Here is a 19,584-nt window from a genome sequence, read left to right on the forward strand (position 1 = left end):
AAAAAAAAAAAAAAAAAAAAAAAAAAAAAAAAAAAAAAAAAAAATGTGGCCAGTGTTGTTTAATGTATCTTTTTGGGGTTGCACTTTTTTTCATATCTCCAAAGAGTAGTTCGTACATATCGTGATTTACAGGTATAAGCCTGACACCTTTATGCAAGTTATATCATGCCATAATTTCTCTATGATTCCCTGAATCTCATCGTCTCCCCCAGATTTCAGTTGGTGCGCTAATACATCCTCAAGACCCAGTAATTCTTGTTGGTAGTCATCTCAACTTCAGTATAAAAGGTTAGTATCTCGCGGGAATTGAATTGAGAGCATCAGATTTTCTCGTTGATAAACTGAGTCTAAATTTTACTCAAAAAGCCAATATCAAGACACACACTTGATTAGTTTCTTTGTCATGTCAATGATTATTCTCCTTGCAAATTAATTTTCAAATGCGTACCTCCATACTTCAGGATAATGCAGGGTTTCTTTCTTCTTTTTTTTCACATTTTTTTCTCGTTGAAGGGGTGGGGGTGTGGAGGGAAACTCAGGCCGGCTTAAACAGTTAAATATAAGGATTTACTACAAATCTGTGTAGGTTTCAATGGTCAACTTTCGGGCCGGTGGACTACAACCAATGGAAGTGTTTTATCTGTGGATATGCTATCTGGGATAGCTGAAGCAGTTGGTCCTGGTTCAACCGAAGGTACCTGATACCTTCATTGGGTTATATTTGTTACTTCATTTTTAAACTTATATTTTAAGGAATGTCTTAAATTAACAGACTTTTTGTTATCCTCTACAGAAAATATTACCTAATATCTAGAGATTAGTTCTAGGGATTTAGCTAGATTTAATTTTAACTAGTATTGAGGAATATTTTTTTAGCCTTTTGTTTTATAATCTGAAAATATATGAAGAATGGAGAGAAAGATAGTTTATACATGTAATATGGTATCATAGCCTAAAACCAAACCTTAACTCAATTGGTGAAGTCTTCATAGCCGCCAATCATCCATCGTGATGAATTTTGTTCAGAGCCTTCATAGCTTCATAGCTTCATAGCTGCCGACCTTTTGTGCATTACTATAACCAATCGCCTTTGCTTTCTGCTTTCAACCAAGTATCACAATAACTCATCCAATCATGTATCACAGTCCACCGCAAGGTCGCCATCGGAAAGCTGCAAGTCCAACTTTCTGCATGATCCAAAGGCTAGCGGGGAGGCTCATATAGTGAATAGAGAAATGTAGTGAACAGGCTAAAAGAACCTATAGGAATAGAGAAATCTACCAAAGGCTAGTGGCGAGGCTCATATATTTAGCTCACATTAGACTAAGCATAACATACTCAGTAAGTGTAATTAGCCAATCATGCATGATCCACAAGAACCTCACCATTAGGCAGCATATAGAGTGTTACGTTATCTGAAAGGAACTTCAGAGAAAGGAATTTTGTTCAAACGAAACAATATTCTTGCATTGGAAGCTTACACTAATGTTGACTGTGTTGGATCAATTGTGGATGGAAGATCTACTATGGGGTATTATACTTTTCTTGGAGATAATTTGGTAACATGGAGGAGTAAAAAGCAAAACGTGGTGGCTAAATCATCTGTCAAAACAGAATTTCACGCTACTGCACAAGAGCTCTGTGAACTCTTATGGTTGAAGATGATCTTTGATGATTACAGATGAAGGGAGAAGATCAGATAAAGTTGTACTGGTACAACAAATCAGCTATCAATATTGCACATAATCCTATCCTACATGATAAAACAAAGCATATTAAAATCGATTGACATTTTATCAAAGAAGAATTAGAGAAGGGAATAGTATGCATTAGTTATGTGCCCCGACAGCTTCAACTAGTAGGTATACCAACCAAAGGACTTCACAGCTCAATGTTTGTTTCATGAGTTAGACATCCAAGGTGGGAATGGATGATATCTATTCCTCAGCTTAAGGGAGAGTGTTGAAGGAATGGTCTTGATTCAAGGAATATTTGTGTAGTTAAGGGATATTTTCGTAATCTCTTTTAAGTGAGGAAAATGTTAGCTAATATCTAAGGATTGATTCTAGAGATTTATTTGTATATATTATCGCATAAAATGATCATGTATCTCTAAAAATATATGAAGAATTGGGAGGAAGATAGTTTATACTTGCCACATAATCCACAACCTGTTCCATGCTACAGTACTATTTGAAGGTTCGAATTTGAACTTAAGGACCACAGCAACGGTGCAGACTGGGTATACTCTGTCCGTGGTTGCTCCAGCTGAAATTTTGACAAATGTTCCTTTCCCAGCAAAAGGATATAACTTCTCTGTGAATTGCAGGTTTGTAGATTTGTATTCATGTGAATATAAGACATTAGATTTCACTGTCACTGAATTTTGGAAATATCTTTTGGTCAGTTGTGTAATAATTTTCAGTACCATATGTAATGACTCTTTCATATTGAATTCTTTTGAGGTTGTAATTCGGTGATTATATTCCTTCACCAACTAATTTGACAACAATATATTTTGGGCAAATTTACCTAGTTAGCTAATGAAGTTTCCAAGAATTTTAAATATAGTTCAGAAAAGTAGTTTTCCATTAGTAATAGTAAAGGAAAGTTGGTGAGATTGTTTTTCTTTTTCTTTTATTAATTTTATAATATTTTCTGATCTGGTTATAAATTACAATTGATTGATTATATATTTTCTTGTTGTATACGTAGTAAATTTATTAATTTACTTGAAGCTAATAATTTGTTAGGGTATAAAGTTTTTTTTTTTTTTCTTAGGTCAATTAAGGTTTTAAGTTTGGGGATTGAGGAACCTTTTCATTGAAAAATATCATGGAAAACTGTTGAAATGTTAAGTTTTCTTCTGACCTTTTTCTTTTATTACAGTGGCAAACATGGAACTCTTCTAAATGATAAGAGAGTCTTGCACGACTGTAGAGTAGACCCTCTCTTTGTTGGGTATGTTTCGATATTTCTTCCCCACCATCAATATTCTTGAATTGAGTAATTGACTGTTCATTCATTTTCTTTTTATGGATTAAAGGTATGCAAAGCCATGGTTGGATCTTGACAACGACAATTTGTATTGCCTCTTTTTTCCTTACTCACCGGAGCACTTGGCACATTCAGCCCCCAAGTCGAAGGCCATGAGACCAGATATATCTGTTACTATTTATGCTTCATCTCGAGAAGGCAGCCAAATTTCTGGATCTGCTTCTGCACTTTTTATTGGAGGCTTCTCTGTTATGGAGATGGGCAAGGTAATTCAATCATTAATAAACACCTGCATTGTATTTATCAGGAAACTGAACCTGTATAATTTTATCCGGATGTTTCTTCCAGTCACAAATTGATGTACAGCTCGTAACTATGGGCATCAACATAAGAAATTAGTCATTTAAGTTCTTTTCTTTCTTTCCTAGAACTGATGATTTTGGATAATGTGACAGTTTTTTGTCAATTTTAGCTTTTTTAAATCATTTGCTATCTCCATGAGAAGTTATTTTTAAAACTCTTTTTCAAAATAATAATGGTAATTTCCAATAGTTCAACAAAGCTCACCAAATCCTTTACATATGTTCCTTCTTCGTAAAATTAGTTTGTATTCCAAGAAAATTTGGTGTGTGATCTTATCAAATATTATCTATTTTCAAATTTCAGAGTGCAACGCAATTGATTCTGACTCCAGACTCGAACAAGACTGTTATAACTATCTTGGGGAATACAGGTAAGCTAACAACTTTATACATATTGTAAGAGAGAATTTGTAATATATTATTAGATATGCCAAATTCTATGTTACACTATGTTTTATAAACTTGAGGGAATCTCTAATATGCTTTATACTGTTATGGAGGATTCTGTTTCATACGAAAAAATAATTATTATATTATGTTTTGAAATGAAATTTATCAGTAGATCTGCCAAATTCTGTGTACAACTCCTCAGATAAACCTGAGAGTGTCTCTTCTCTCTATGGTTCAATTAAAGTTCTGGAGGACTCTATTTTCTTTTAAAAGATAATAATTATATCTCATTAATTGAACGCATGGCCAATTCGCTGTGTTTTCTTGTCACCATGGAGGTCAAAATGTTTGAGCTTGCTAGTCGCTGTTAGTTACTATCCAAAAAGATAATGCTTTCATATGGTTCAATAAAGTTGTTTAAAGACTAACTTCTTCCTTTACTTTTTCTTCTTGACGTAGCCTATGGATATATTAGACCAGTTTTATGGTTGCTTAAGATTGTACAGGCATAAATATTTTGCACCATAAGTTACTACAATGAATTTGGAAAAGTTTATGGGGGGTTTTCTTGGAAAACGAGAGGGTTTTTTGTAACCGTCCAAGCCCACCACTAATAGATATAGTCTTCTTTGAGCTTTCCTATTAAGGGCTTCCCCTCAAGGTTTTCAAACGCGTCTGCTAGAGAGAGGTTTTCACATCTTTATAAGGAATGTTTTGTTCCTCTCTCCAACCGATGTGGGATCTCACACTTTTGCTGTTGTTTCAGTATACGGCATCATAATTAGGAAAATTCTCTTATTGACAACTACTATAAGAATATAGCGTCGTATTATTGCTGAAACCTTTTCCCGGCTTCCATTTAGCATGTCTGTTGACTTGTTACTGCCAGCAACACTTCATTAATTCTATAGCAGATAACTTCCAGTCCACAATGGCCCATCTCATCCCATCCCTGGGCCTGTAGTATTAAAACTATTACTTTATGAAGGTATCTTGTGTGTATTTTACAATTGATTGTTGCTGATGATATTTGCTTTTACACTATTATAGACGTTGAACTTTACTGCCATGAACGGGATTTGGTCATCGTTGGTCCTATTTCTAAAGAAGATTCTGGGGTTGGTGGTCATTCAGAGTATGAAGTAAGTTTGACCCTACTTAATATTTACTCATAATCCAATCAATTTGTTTATGCCCGTATATGAAGCAAGTTCTGCCCTTATTTCTTTAAACAATCTATACTCAGGTGAAAGCAATGGGAACGAAGAGATTCAAAGACAAGATTATTATCACATTAGCCGCCAACGGTAAGCTGTTTTTATGCTATTCGTAAAACTATTCCTTCATCATTAATATCACCAAATTGAGATGCATGATTTTGGCGGTGGTATGTGTATGTTGCAGGCCAAAGAACAGAAATTGATGTCTTCTATGAACCCAGAGAAAAAGAAGTATCAGTAGCTGCCTTTGGTACAACGACCATTTGGGCTACAATACTTGGCTCTCTGTTCTTGCTCATATTAACTATTGCTTTATTTATTTGTTTCCTGGACAAGCCTAACAGAGCTCAGCCCTCTCAGCCCTCTCGTCCTGCCACTACTCATACTCCAACTATTACAGCACCCGTCACGCCCGATCGCAGCAGCCCTGTTCTTTCGAATGAACAGTCTCCTCGAACACCACAACCATTTGTAGACTATGTAAGACAAACAATTGACGAGACTCCATATTACAAACGTGAGGGAAGACGGAGATTCAACGTGCAAAATACCTTCTAGTTTTGTGTCTGCTGTCGAACTTATTCCAACCCATTCAACAGGCATTCTTGTTACTATGGCTCGAAGAAGATCTGAACCTCTTGGCTGTTTGGATCCCACTTTTTATTGGGCTTCATTTTCGCACTTTTCTTTGGAGGAGAGGTTCAAGTTTTAACATGCAAGTCCCAGATTTTGGAATTGTTCTTATGTTTGATTAAAATTATGGGATTTGCAATGTTTTCCAACTCTAAATCATTGTCAAAGGAGTAATATGTTAGAGATTAGTATCATGCTAGAGGATGATTGAATTGTACTTAGAATCAGGCTTTCTTAAGTGATTGTTAAGACTTCTGTGCTCTTTGATTTGGGTCTTTGTCTGGACTTTGGAACAATGGCCCTGAACCATTGGGAACATTGTATTACAAAATTTTTAAAGCTAGTTGGGTTATTGATCAAACAGACTCGATTGTTGTAGGAGTCTCTGACGTAGAATCTCTCATGAATAGAAGTTTACTGACTGACCTGACTCTTCAATCGATGATGTACTAACCCTTTACGTACGGGAATTAGGGCCTTTCTTCGGGGTCGGGCCCTTATTCCATAATAGATTAATAATAATAAGGAAAAAGTTCGTGTTTATTACTATTTTAGTAATTTATTTCCATTTGATCCTGTGTTTTAAAAAAAATCAATTTACTCTGTGTTTTGACATTTTCCAATATACCCTCATTGTAGATAGAACAATGAAAAAAGGGTATTTTTGAAACTAAATAAAGGTTTTATAAAAAAGTAAAAGAGGTTTTATAAACACTTTTTTTTATTTATTTAAATTTTGAAAACGGAAACAATTTAAAAAAAAGTTTATATGGTCACAAATTAGTTTAATTTTAACTAAATTATGTCGTGTAACAAATTTTTTAACTCTTAATAAATATGTCTCACATTATACCATATGAATTCAAAAGAGAACTATTAAAATTTATTAACAAAGGGCTTATTTGTTTGTATATCATAATATTACTATATTTAGATACATAAACGCGTGTTTAAATATGTTAACAAAATAATAATGAATGATTAATTAACGGGTTAACCATCAAATAATATTAAATTATAAATTTAGTAAATGTTATAAATTTATGTAACAGGTCCTTATACTTTAAATTTAAAATTATTTAGTAGGTCTTAATTTTAAAAATATAGAATAAAGTCAAAAATAAAAAAATTAATTTTTGAAATTGAAAATTTAATGTATCATCACTGCCGGTTGTATGGGATAAAAGTAAGCCAGGGCGCAGCAGATTGAAAACCAAGATATTTATTGCATTGGTCCAATGAATTAAGAGGCAGGTCTGGAGGTTGTGGCCAATTGCGAATTCTAGGGTTTAAGGGCGCCATTTTTCCGAACTCGGCGGTGCGAACCAACATCAGCAACGCATGTTCTCTAGGGCTTAGCCAATTCCCTCGTTCCCTTGTCTTTACCCTCTCTCTTCTTGTTCCTCTGCTCCGTTAATGTCGGAAAACTCCATGGATTCCAAGGGGAATGATGCTGCCACTAATGGCGAACATGAGGACGCCAAGCCCTTGAACCACAAAGACGATGGAAGTAGACATGATCCTCCCTCTCATGGCGACGGAGCGAGTGCGGGGTAAGCTTTCTTGCTCTGTAATACTCCAAGCGAATCTCTGGGTACTCGGTCGATATTTTCTGGTGTGGGCATGGTATTTTGTGGTTATGATGTGTTGGACGATTTTGTTTTGTTTTATGCTTCTTGATCCGTTTATATGGTCGTTTGGGTGCTGTTGTAGGAAAATCTTCGTTGGAGGTTTACCGCGGGAAACGACTTCTGGTTAGTTTTTTATACTTCGTCTTGTGTGGTGTCAGGCTTCTTGCTACGCAATCACTGTGTTGTTGTTGTTGATTTCAATTGATTATATGCAGCACAATTTGTTAAACATTTTGGTGATTATGGAGAAATTACGGACTCTGTTATAATGAAGGACCGGAAGACTGGACATCCCCGCGGATTCGGGTTTGTGACTTATGCTGATCCCTCTGTGGTAGATAAAGTCATTGAGGACACACATATTATTAATGGGAAACAAGTAGGCCTATGTTTAGTGTTGAATTTGAGTTAGACATTAGGTTTCAATGATTTTATGCTCAAACTTTGACTTAATTTTTAGGTGGAAATCAAGCGTACAATACCCAAAGGATCTTCCAGCTCTCGTGATTTCAAGACCAAGAAGATTTTTGTGGGTGGAATTCCTACGTCTGTAGACGAAGGTAGCTTATTGATTACACCATTGCTTTGTTTAGATGGTACTAAGAGGAATAGAGTACTCACTTTTAAGTTTCAAGCAGATGAGTTCAGGGACTTTTTTATGCAATATGGTGAGGTTAAGGAACACCAGATTATGCGGGACCACTCCACTAGTCGGTCTCGTGGGTTTGGTTTTATTACATTTGAGACAGAGCAAGCAGTTGATGATCTCTTGGCAAATGGAAACAGACTTGAGTTGGCAGGCAGTCAGGTCAGCAAAGTTCTATCCCGGCTGCGATAGTCTAACATGTCCTCTCTCTATCTTTAGTAGATTTTGATTTATCTACACAGAATCTTCTTTCTATTATCCAATTCGCTAGGTCCCTATTGTGGGTTTTTTTATCATTTGTTTCAATTCTCTTTGAGAAATAGATGGAACTTCTTCCTCCTCATGTGGTTGCACAACTTTAGTATTTCTCGGATTTGCACCATGAACCTTTGTTAGCAACACAACCTTTGTAGCACTACGAACATTTGTTGCACAACTTCTTCCTCCTCACTATGAACCTTTGTTATGCCGTACCAACATCTCCATTGCCACTATATCCTGAATTATTTTTGTTATTACCAAGGCACAAGCATCTTCAATTGAGAAGTCTATACAGAGTAATGATGGGGCCTGTAGGCTCCATTTTTTTAACTTATTTGCGTCCATGGGTTCATTTGTTGTTACAGTTGTTCAGGGATGATCTTGATTGAAGTTTGAAAAGTTCTAAATCTTTAAATCTATTTTGCAAAATGTTTTTGGAGTAAGTAAATTAGTGGTTATTGAAAATAATTTTTTTGTTTTTTTGGAAGCAATGCTTGATATTGTTTGATTATTTGTCCTGTTTATGAACTCAAATATTAAAACATAGGATAGAAAATGATTGGAATCAAATTTTGAACATTTTCAAAATTAAACCTCACCTAAACAACAGAAAGCCGTCTTTTATTGCATGCTTATTCAAATTCAGATAAATGTTGAAACCAAAATTCATTAAGTGAACTGCATTTAAGGCTTTTTATAGCTCCTACTATGATTTTTTTATTGTATCAGTCACATGTACAACATAAGAATGGAGATTATTTACTCAACATATTCATCTATTGAGTCATTTTAACAATTTGAGGTTTGTGTGTCTTTGTTCTAAAGGTGGAGATCAAGAAGGCAGAGCCAAAAAAGTCTAATCCACCTCCACCCCCTTCTAAAAGATACCATGATTCAAGGCCAAGTTACAGTGGTACCTATGGGGATGCATATGGGGAGTTTGGAGGTGGTGGGTATGGTGGTGGTTTTAGGGCTGGTGGACCGTATGGTGCTCGAGGTGGTGGATATGGTGGATATGGTGGAAATGATTTTAGTGGTTATGGAATGTATGGTACTGGTGGCATTGGAGCTTACAGAGAAGACCCCTCTATGGGGTACTCTGCTCGTTATGGAGCAGGCTTCAGTAGAGGTTATGATTTTAGAGGTGGTTATGGTGGACCTGACGAGAGTTATGGTGCATATAACAGCAGTGCTGCTCCTAATACTGGTGGGTATGCAGGTAGCTATGATATGGGCATTGGCACTGGATACCCTTCCGGTGGTAGAGGCTCCTTTTATGGAAGTAGAGGAGGAGGCGGAGGAGGAGGTGGTGGTGGAGGAGGAGGATATGATGGTGCAGGGAGTGCTCCAAGTGGTCGATATCATCCGTACGGACGGTAGTAACTAGTGGTGGGGAACCTTTGTTAATTGATGTGCTACCAGGACGGCAATGCTGATAAGTTCCCGGTCCTCAAAATTATGATAAATATGTGTGCCTCTTACCGTCACAAGATTCCTGCCATGTTCATCATGATCACAATTTTCAGAGATTTAGAATTTGACTGTACAATTGATTGTGACTAACTTGCTGGAGATTGTGCTAAGATTATGTATCACCCATATATGCCATTAATTTCTTCATTTTGCTATCAACATTTACGTTGTTTTATTGACATGGTTATTTTGAAGAATGTTTAATGAATTGGAATTTTTCGGTTTCCTTCTATTGCATGGTTGTTCTGAAAATTCTTTTTGACACCACCAATGGCATAAAAAAGGTAAATCATGATACTATGAAATAGCGATAAAGGTCTTGACAGTGAGCTCTAGGAAGTCATGGAACTCAGAAGTTGCCAGTTGTGTTATGTTTGCACTTGCAACTCCTAGTAGAAGATGGTATGATAAATGCAATCCCTCTCTGAAGACGTTACCATCGTTCTGCTGTCGAAAAACTTCAATTGCTCGTCAATGTTTCCCTGTAAGTCTCATCTTGTCCACTAAATTTTTTACTAATTGATTGCCACTCCTTTCTACACTAGAATGATTGTGAAAATTTATTGCTTTTTTGTTTGATGTAATTGCTGTAAATTGGCTTAAGGAGCATCAAGAATGTGGGTTAGTAACTGGAATGCTATCTCTTGATTGAATTGTGAGTTTTAGGAATCTTGTTTGATGTGATGTCTCCACAGTTTGGGCCTTGGGGTGGGTGCAGACCTTTTTGTTGAAAAAAATATCTTAGTTACTTTTTTAAGGATGTGTTGAATGGGTGACCCAATGTATAGGATAATTTGCCTATGTAAAAAAGTAAGGACCCAGTGTAGGCAAGTATTCACCATCTTAAACCTGAGTTTAATGGAGTATTCAGAAAGCTTATTAAGAAAATTATGTCGGGAGCTTGAATAGTGGATTACTTGTTCAAGTCATGGGTTTGAGAAGCCAAATAATGTGGTGAGGCAAACCTTTCCCTCGAACGTGATCTGGGCTTAGAAAATCAAGCCCGCCCTAGTTTAACCCATGTTCCAAATATCGCCCCAGATGTGACTGGATATTCTTTAATAATATGAGCATAGTTGGGGAAGGTTTTATGAACTTCGACATCTTCCTCATGAAAGTTGCATAACTTTAAAGTATTATAACACAGCTAATGCTTCAATGAGTATGGTTATTGTGCTTAACTTTGTTTCATTGAGTTGTTATTGAACTACAGTGGCTGTCCTCTCAGTTTTTAGTGAGTGTTTTTTATATAGCCACGAATTAAAGTTGAGGGATGCTTTATTAAGACATGCATCATAATGATCATGGGTGAATGGAGATCAACCAGAACGTTACAACCTCCAATAATTTCTTGTTTGGTGGTTCGACTTTTTCAATGATAACAAAGTAATGCTGAAGGATGATGAAATTGTAGGCCGTGTAATTGTTCGAGCTGTCTTATCCACTTTCAGGTTGTGAACATGGAGTTCGGACATTGCATTTTCAATTCTAAAAAGTAATGAATAGTCAAAAGAAAAGCTAGTTTGATAATCTCTACTTGGATTTAGATTTCAATGATTGAAATCTACTTTTTCAGATGTCTGTTGATTTGAGAAGTCAATTTCAGGTATAGTGCACATGATCCTGATATCTTTGGAAGTTTGAGTGCTTGTGGCAATACCCCCTCCTCAAATTCCTTGAACCAAGACCATACCATACCATACCATATTATGAGCTCATGGCTTATTTCATCCATATTTTTTGCCATATTTTTGTTTCTTGTACTATCACTGTGGAAGATGTATGGTATTATGGCTTGTTGCTGACTTCATGATATCTTCTTGACATATAATAATGTAGTTTTGTTGCGTTGGTTCTTCCCTGTTTTTGATGTCTCTCTCAATTTTTGTTTGTTTATTTGATGTTGTTTGTGCAGAATCCACCTGTAAATGACCACAAACAGAAACAGGTCAGTTCTTGAACTATCCATTCTGAATCTCCTCTTTTCTAGTTTAATCTTTTTGTTACCCATTTTTTGAATCATTGAACTCTTAGACACCTTGAAATCTTTGAATATATATATATACATGCATAGAACATGAACATTGTTGAAAGATAATAGGCAGACATTCTTTTGTTTAGATAATCTTGAATATTGAATCAGGTTGCCCTTGTTCCTTCACGATCGGAAGATCTAAAATGCTACGAAATGCAAACTTTAGGGATAAAATTATTGAGTTCGAAAACACTTTTTAGCTTTTTTTACTCGATTGGAGGCGGTTCAATTTCTTGATTTTCAATATGAAAATTAATGCACTCAGCTACGTTTAAATTGACCTACTTTCTTGTTTATTAAAGCTTTTCTTGTTTATTAAAGCTAATAATGGTCGATGATGATGATAAACCTATATGCTTTAATACTTATTTGAGTTAGTAGCAAATTTGACCATGCAAAGAGAAAGAAAGTCAATTTCTATCTAACTAAAAAGAAAGAATTATGCACTTTCCTCTATTAGGTAATTATTTATTGTTCCTTTAAACTTAGCATGTAGCTTTATTACAAGTTTAATATTTGACCCATCAAAATTTTAGTCTAATATATTAGATAACACTTTAATTATAAGCGTCAAAATTAACGGTTAAAGTTAACTTCAAATATTGGGATCTATCCACATTATCATCTTGCATTTTATAATAAAGCACGTACCCGTGTGGTCTCGATCCTTTTAAGACTTTTATCTTATTTTATAATTATGGAAAAAAAATTAATTAAAATTAGTTGAAATATAAATGGGTTGCTTGGGAGCTATACAAATAACAATACTGATAATTATAACTATATAATACTTAAACCTTCATATTTATTTACTCTAAAAATTAGATAATTTTTATTTTATATTTAGTGAAATAATGTTAAGTAAATCTAATTGAAATCAATAAAAATGTGAATAATTATTTTAATTTCGAATTTATGTTTTCCAACAAAATAAATAAATAAATGATTGAATAATTATTTTAAAGTATTATTAATAAATATTATAATAAAGGGAAAAAAAGGGGGGAGAAATCCCACCATAAGGACTCCCCAACCACCCTATGGCCCTTCTCGCTTTTTTCACTGCCACTTTCAGGGACCCTCCAGCGTGGCACCCTGGGCCCACTTCCTTCTTCTTCGGGCGGGTTTATCAAAAGAAATTATTGCTATGTGGGCGCCTACTCTTAAAAGACGATTTTACCCCTGCCTCGTGGGACCCCACTTTCAAACAATTAATTTGTAATTTTTTTTATTTATTATTATATGTGGTTGAATTTCAAATTTTTAAATCTTAATTTTAACACTAAATTATAAATTCGTAGATTTATTAAAAAGTTGTTTAATTTCTCATAAATCATAAAAAAATTGATTTGGAATTTTTATTCCGAATGATTAATAACACTTAAATTATAAGTTGTATTTAATAAATTTTTAAATAAGTTTTACATATTTTTACCTTTTCAATTTTCTTCTAATATATTTATAAATTGAAAAAGTGTTTAAGTAATTTATTATAAATAAAATTAAAGGTTACTATAAAATTATTAAAGACGATATTGCCCTTAGGACGTGGGCCCCTTGAAACAATAATAATACCAACAAAAAAATTAAATAAGGGAAGTATTTATTAGTGGCTCATTAAAAAAATCAAGAGGTAAATAATATATATTTATTGGATTTGTTAGGGTGAAATGCACCGTATGGGATTACAGCCGTCCACGTGCTTGGTGGCTCTGTTCACGTGCGTGCATGTGACTTCCCGCCAAGGAGTTAATATTTATTATTAGTCTTAATTACTTTCCCCCTTCCCCCATCCCCATGTGATTATCATTAATCTTAACATTAATTTTTGAGTTTTGTTTTTAATTTACATATTACTTCTAAATCATCAAAATTAAGTTTAGTATTCAAATTAGTATTTATTGCATGGACGATAATGTCCTTTTACCCCCTTCTTCCAATTTTAACCCTAAAAATTTAATTTTTCCACTCATTTATTAGGGATTCAATTACGACATCAAATTAAGTTAATTTTACAGATATCAACTAAAATTCATCACTAGCGTTAGAAAAACGTCTTATTAATTTTAGGCTAACTTTATGATAAAATAAACTGATTCGTACCTAAAGAAGGATTCTCGAACTTTTTAAAGTTCATGTATAAAATGGACATAAATTAAAAAAAAAATAGTTGTACTTATTTTCGAGGGCTAAATAGATACAAACTTAAAAGTATAAGTACACTGTGACATTTATTATTTTTCTCTCGCAAGTTAGAAATGTATTAAATGTTACGCCAATAAACATGTCCAAATTTAGACATTTAATATTTTCACTAAATTAATTATTAAAAAATCTTAAAACTTTCAAAATTTTAAAAATTTGGATATCTTAGTATTAATTTTATCAATATCCTTTACGTTAAAAAAATATAATTATTTTTTTTAAGTTTAATTGAATTAATATACTTATGATATTTTTTAAACGGGTAACTAAAAATATTTTTTAAATAAAATATAAAATTCACTAGTAATTCAATTTTTTTTAGTAAAAATTTGAATAAATTAAAACATAACTAATTAAATGGACTATAAAATCTCTTTTATTGTACGTTATAAATAAATTTTTATTAAATAAATTATTAATCCTTATTATAAATTATAAATTATTAAAGGATAATATATTAATATTATAAATTATCACTAAATTTTAATAAAATTTACATATATTCATTTTATTTAAATGCCGTCAATAAATTAAATTAATATATTTAATTTTTCTATAATAATTGAATTTTTTACTTTATAATAATTATTATACATATAAAATAATGAAGGGTAAAAATGACACAAGGCAGCTTATTAAATAATTCATAATAATAATAAAATAAAATAGTAATTATAACACAATAATAATAATCTATTAATTAGGTAAATTCTACTAATTAGGTAAATCTAAAAGGTACATGACGTCAAAATTATATTTCAATTGATTTTTTAAATAATTATATATATTATTTGAGAATTATTAAAGAGTTATTGAGGAGGTGTTATTATTATTGGCCGGCATTATTAACTAACAATCATTTTCAATTTTGCCATTTCAAACCGATTTTTTTACTGATTATTAAATATTTAATTAAATTAAAAAATTATTTTGCCCCCACAACATAATTATATATATAAAAAATTATTGAAATTATTTATTTTAAAAAAATTTAATTATTCCTTCCAAAGCATAAATAGTAAAGCTATCTATCTTCGAGAATAATCGCCATCGTTAAGCTAAAAAATTTTAACTCGAGATTTATAAATACCTAGTTAAGGATGACTCGATGAATGCTGAGATCGGTAGAAGTGTGGGTATTTTATTTTATGAAAACGTCACTGAAAATATCTTCCATTTTAAAAATAAATTTAAATATATTTTTATTGATATTAGTGATTTTTTTTATATTTTGGTTATGTTTTATGACGTAATAAAAATATTATTCTATGGAAATAAATTTTAAATTTTAAATAAATAGAGAAATAAAAAAATAAAATGATAATCCGACAACGATGAAAGAAAAAAAGGAAGGAAGGAGGTGGGCCATAACAAAAACCAGGGAGTGCCCGTAACAATTTCAATGGGTCCAGTTACTAAAATAAAATAAAATATTATATTATATTATTAAACAAAAACAAGAGCTTAAGAACAAGAGGAAGAGATATTCATGGAGGGAACATTTTCAATTCAGAGATAAAGACTGCCATTTGTAACTTCGCTTCGTTTTTTTAGTTTTTTTTTTCTTTTTCGATTTTTCCCTCTCTAAATCTCTTCTCCATTCTTCTTCTTCTTCTTCAATCGACGAAGAAATTCAGAAGAGAAAGAAGAACACTAAAAAAAAGTTGCAGAAATTCTTGTTTGCAATTATTATATTCATCCTCTAATCCGAACTCTTTTTTTCATGTTGTTGGATCGGATCTGAAAGTAATTCAGAGACTCGGGAAAAAAGAACAAGGAACTCGCAAAGTTTCTTCGCTTTTCTCATTGTGCTTGTATTTTCGGTGGGTCTCTATCGCTTTTTTTTTTTTTTTTCCTTTTTTTTTCTTATTTTTTTACTGCCTGTCTTGAAAGATTTGCTTGCTGCTGCATTGTGTAGTTGTGTTTCGTGGATATTTTTTTCGGTGTTTTTTGTTTTTGATTTCCATTGTTAAAGATTTGGAGGGCTGTGGGTTGAGTTTTGTGCTTGATTTTGGTTTTCACTTCGAAAGAATCAAAATCAGTAGTTGAAGCCACTGGAAATTTTGGTTTTCGTGTTGTGAATCTCTTGAAAAGAGTTCGGTGTTGAGGTTAAGCTTGTTTTGATTTCTAGTGTTTTCGAGCAAATTAGATGAGGCGTTGATGCTTCCGAGGAAGAAAACGAAGAAATTTTTAGACGGCGGATTAAAGAATCTGCTGTTGTTATGTGATTACAGCGGTATTTGGAATTTACTAGCATGATTTCCTTTTTTCGACTTTGTAGGGTTTCATATTGCTCAAGGCTCACTGCTTGAGCTTCGGATCAGCCATCAACAGGTAAATGATTTTCTTCATAATCTTGGGGATTTTCTTTGATTGCTTGAGTTGCTGGATATGGAATCTTCAATCTCTCACAGTTTATCTGAATCAATTTGAACTTTTCAACTTCCAGAACCGATAGATATTCATTTGGCGTTTGCAAGAAAGGCATTAATAAGTGGAAGATTTTTATAGTTAATGGTTTTGGAAATTTCCATAATGGTTATAAATTATAATCAATCGTTGAATCCCATTTACCACACCCTAAGATCTGGCCTGAGAGTGTTCTTGAGCCGGAGCTGCTGATGGAGCCACTTGCTGATGGTATGAGTTCTTTACTGAAAAATCAGAACCCGACATCTGCATCAAGGATTCTTGATTCCTCTAAACCATCGAAAAATGAAGCAACTTCTTCGACTTCCTGTGTTATGTCTCAAAATTGTGCCAAGAAACCAATTCGCCATCCAAATGGTTCTTCTGTAAGTAGTAAAAAACATCCTGCCAATTTGAACCAAGATGTGCAGCTTGAAGATTTAGCTGATGTGAAAAAACATACACATGTTTCGAATGAGGGGAAATCCGAGCTTGTGAAGCCTATTATCGATGATTCTAAGGATTGTTGTTCAAATGGCTTGGAAGAATCTGGAAATCAAGTATTGAACGCATCAAAAGGAGCTGCCACACAAATAAATGACCAACAAAAGTCTCAGCCAGCTGAATTATCTTGTCCAAGTCCTCAGGCCAGCATATATTCCACGACTTTATATGCAGAGGCCAAACAAAGTTTCTCAAACACAGAAGTGAGCGAATGTGCAAGCAGCATTGACAAGTCTTGTGAAAGCGTCAACATCACAAGTTCCTATGATATTGACAAAAGCAGGAAGACGAGTGTGTACCGAGGCAGTACTGGCAGTGATATTAGTGATGAGAGCAACTCGAGTAGTTTAAGCAATGCCATGTCTAAGCCCCATCAGGCAAATGACACAAGATGGGAAGCATTACAAGTCGTGAGATCCCATGATGGGATGTTAGGATTGAACCATTTCCGGTTACTTCGAAGACTGGGATGTGGCGATATTGGCAGCGTCTATCTTTCGGAGTTAACTGGTACCAAAACTTACTTTGCCATGAAGGTTATGGATAAGGCTGCTTTGGCAAGTAGGAAGAAGCTTCTGAGGGCTCAGACTGAACGTGAGATATTGCAATCTCTGGATCATCCATTCCTGCCAACTTTGTATACACATTTCGAGACAGAGAAGTTCTCTTGTTTGGTAATGGAGTTTTGCCCCGGGGGCGACTTGCACGCGCTTCGGCAGAGACAACCTGGGAAATATTTTCCTGAGCATGCTGCAAGGTCTGAATTGTTTTCATATCCTATAGCTCTATCTTGCTTTCACTCTAATAACCGAACAGAACATTTGCTGTCTCTATTTAAGATTTCTTAGGAACAGATGTGCTCCTTAAATAAATCAAATATGAACTGCCCTTCTATATGTCACTGGTGAAAAGATTTCCGCTCAAACTTTCCACAGATCATTACAGAGCTACAACACGAAATCTTGATAGGACCGAACGACATATATCCTTGAATTTTATATATTTGTGTTGCTTCTTTCTAATATAACTTTGGACTTCAATTACTTTTATTGACATCAAAGCATTTCGTTCGTCTCTCATCGCCCTACATTAGATGCCATGGTGCAATAGATGTTAAGTTTTTATGGTTATTTCTCTGTTTGCCTGTGAAATCAGTCTATTAGAGAGCTAGCAATTTGCACATTATCATAGGCTTCTGTAGACAGCCCTTTTTATTATAAACGGTTAAGGGACCGTGGCTCACCTCGATTTTCATTGCATATTTTCTGTAATTTTCCAGATTCTATGTGGCTGAAGTTCTCCTTGCTTTGGAGTATCTGCACATGCTTGGGATAATCTACAGGGACCTAAAACCTGAAAATGTGTTAGTGAGAGATGATGGACACATAATGCTATCTGATTTTGACCTCTCTCTTAGATGTGCGGTCTCCCCGACCCTTGTTAAATCATCGAACTCGGGTTTAGAAGCTAAAAGCTCAGGATACTGTGTCCAGCCTGCTTGCATTGAGCCAACTTGCATAATGCAGCCAGATTGTATCCAGCCAGCATGTTTTACGCCTCGATTCTTTAGCAGACACAGGAAAGAAAAGAAGTCAAAACCAAAACCGAAAAGTGAAGTATATCATCAAGTGAGCCCTCTACCGGAGCTCATTGCAGAACCGACAAGTGCGAGATCGATGTCTTTTGTTGGTACACATGAGTACCTGGCACCTGAAATCATAAAAGGTGAAGGCCATGGCAGTGCTGTGGATTGGTGGACTTTTGGGATCTTTCTTTACGAGCTTTTGTTCGGTAGAACTCCGTTCAAGGGGGCAGGGAACCGTGCTACATTATTTAACGTGGTTGGTCAGCCATTGAGATTTCCAGAGTCTCCTTCTGTGAGCTTTGCAGCAAGGGACTTGATCCGAGGTTTGCTTGTAAAAGAACCACAACATCGTCTTGCTTATAGACGTGGTGCTACCGAGATCAAGCAACATCCATTCTTCCAAAGCGTGAATTGGGCACTCATCCGCTGCGCCAATCCTCCAGAGGTACCAAGAATGGATGTCATTGATTTCTCTTCAAAAATGGGGACACCACACGCCGCCGCAGCAGCAGCAGCAGCGGCGGCAGCCTGCGAAAAGATGCCGGGAGTCGACGTGAAGCCTGAAGGTAACTATTTAGAGATTGACTTCTTTTGAATCTTATTGTGATTTCCTTTTTTCAGTCTTTTCATCAACCAATCTCCTCTCCTCATTTGTATTGTGCTGTGCCTCAATTCAGTCCTCTTGTGGTTTCATGTTCTTTTAACTGTCACTTTGTAACTCACTCTACTGTGCTATCTGCTGCTCTGCATAATAAAATCTGTGTGAGAAAATATGCAGAAAAGATGCATCAAACTGGGGAATGGAATTGTTGGGTTTCCCTCTTTTCTACTCACATAATTCTTTCATTTTTATTCACTAGAAAAAAGATAGTCTGTTGCTTCAAAACTTCCATTTCTTTTCATAAATGATTCCTACCTTTTCATAGATGTTTAGTCTCTACCTCCTTGATCCACTTATTTTGGTCGAAAAAGATCGGTAGAGTGTTAGAAACTACGACTCGACTCTCTACGATAATATGATATTGTCCAATCTGAGTATTAGTTTTCATGCCTTTTCTATTGGTTTTCCTCAAATGCCTCGTACTAATGGAATAGTATTTTTTACTAGCTCATGATTTAACTCCTTAATTAGCCTATTTTGGACTTCTCTCTCAACAACCCTCGACATTGAGCCTTCTGATTCTTTTTTTTAATGAAAAAATGAGGAAAAAAGACATTTGACTATGACGGAAA

The 19,584-nt window shown here is 34.5% G+C and overlaps 3 protein-coding genes across 5 annotated transcripts in view; all 3 read left to right on the forward strand.

Annotated features, from left to right (window-relative positions):
- LOC111481382 (nuclear pore complex protein GP210) overlaps positions 1–6,044 on the forward strand; it is a 29,635-nt gene extending 23,591 nt beyond the window's left edge. For both annotated transcript variants that reach the window (XM_023126765.1, XM_023126766.1), the window contains 9 exons: positions 213–288; positions 587–694; positions 2,188–2,329; positions 2,890–2,961; positions 3,047–3,263; positions 3,664–3,730; positions 4,800–4,891; positions 4,996–5,056; positions 5,154–6,044. In XM_023126765.1, coding sequence (XP_022982533.1) covers positions 213–288; positions 587–694; positions 2,188–2,329; positions 2,890–2,961; positions 3,047–3,263; positions 3,664–3,730; positions 4,800–4,891; positions 4,996–5,056; positions 5,154–5,527 — 1,209 coding nt within the window. In that variant the 3' untranslated portion in view covers positions 5,528–6,044. The remainder of the gene's footprint in view (positions 1–212; positions 289–586; positions 695–2,187; positions 2,330–2,889; positions 2,962–3,046; positions 3,264–3,663; positions 3,731–4,799; positions 4,892–4,995; positions 5,057–5,153) is intronic.
- An 801-nt stretch (positions 6,045–6,845) lies between these two features.
- LOC111481383 (heterogeneous nuclear ribonucleoprotein 1) lies at positions 6,846–9,845 on the forward strand. Its single transcript, XM_023126767.1, has 6 exons — positions 6,846–7,155; positions 7,316–7,356; positions 7,449–7,612; positions 7,694–7,793; positions 7,872–8,041; positions 8,966–9,845. Exons 1-6 carry the CDS (start codon positions 7,019–7,021, stop codon positions 9,518–9,520), a joined length of 1,167 nt encoding a protein of 388 aa, XP_022982535.1. The 5' UTR covers positions 6,846–7,018; the 3' UTR covers positions 9,521–9,845.
- A 5,459-nt stretch (positions 9,846–15,304) lies between these two features.
- LOC111481395 (protein kinase PVPK-1-like) lies at positions 15,305–19,185 on the forward strand. 2 transcript variants are annotated; one of them, XM_023126786.1, is made up of 5 exons: positions 15,305–15,384; positions 15,601–15,676; positions 16,135–16,187; positions 16,303–17,523; positions 18,046–19,185. In XM_023126786.1, exons 4-5 carry the CDS (start codon positions 16,475–16,477, stop codon positions 18,944–18,946), a joined length of 1,950 nt encoding a protein of 649 aa, XP_022982554.1. In that variant the 5' UTR covers positions 15,305–15,384; positions 15,601–15,676; positions 16,135–16,187; positions 16,303–16,474; the 3' UTR covers positions 18,947–19,185. The 2 variants fall into 2 exon arrangements, with proteins under 2 accessions (XP_022982554.1, XP_022982553.1); XM_023126785.1 differs by lacking the exon at positions 15,305–15,384 and having other exon boundaries at positions 15,430–15,676.
- The last annotated feature ends 399 nt before the right edge of the window (positions 19,186–19,584 follow it).

Source organism: Cucurbita maxima, unplaced genomic scaffold, assembly GCF_002738345.1.
Source record: "Cucurbita maxima cultivar Rimu unplaced genomic scaffold, Cmax_1.0 Cma_Scf00007, whole genome shotgun sequence".
NCBI classification, from domain to species: domain Eukaryota; kingdom Viridiplantae; phylum Streptophyta; class Magnoliopsida; order Cucurbitales; family Cucurbitaceae; genus Cucurbita; species Cucurbita maxima.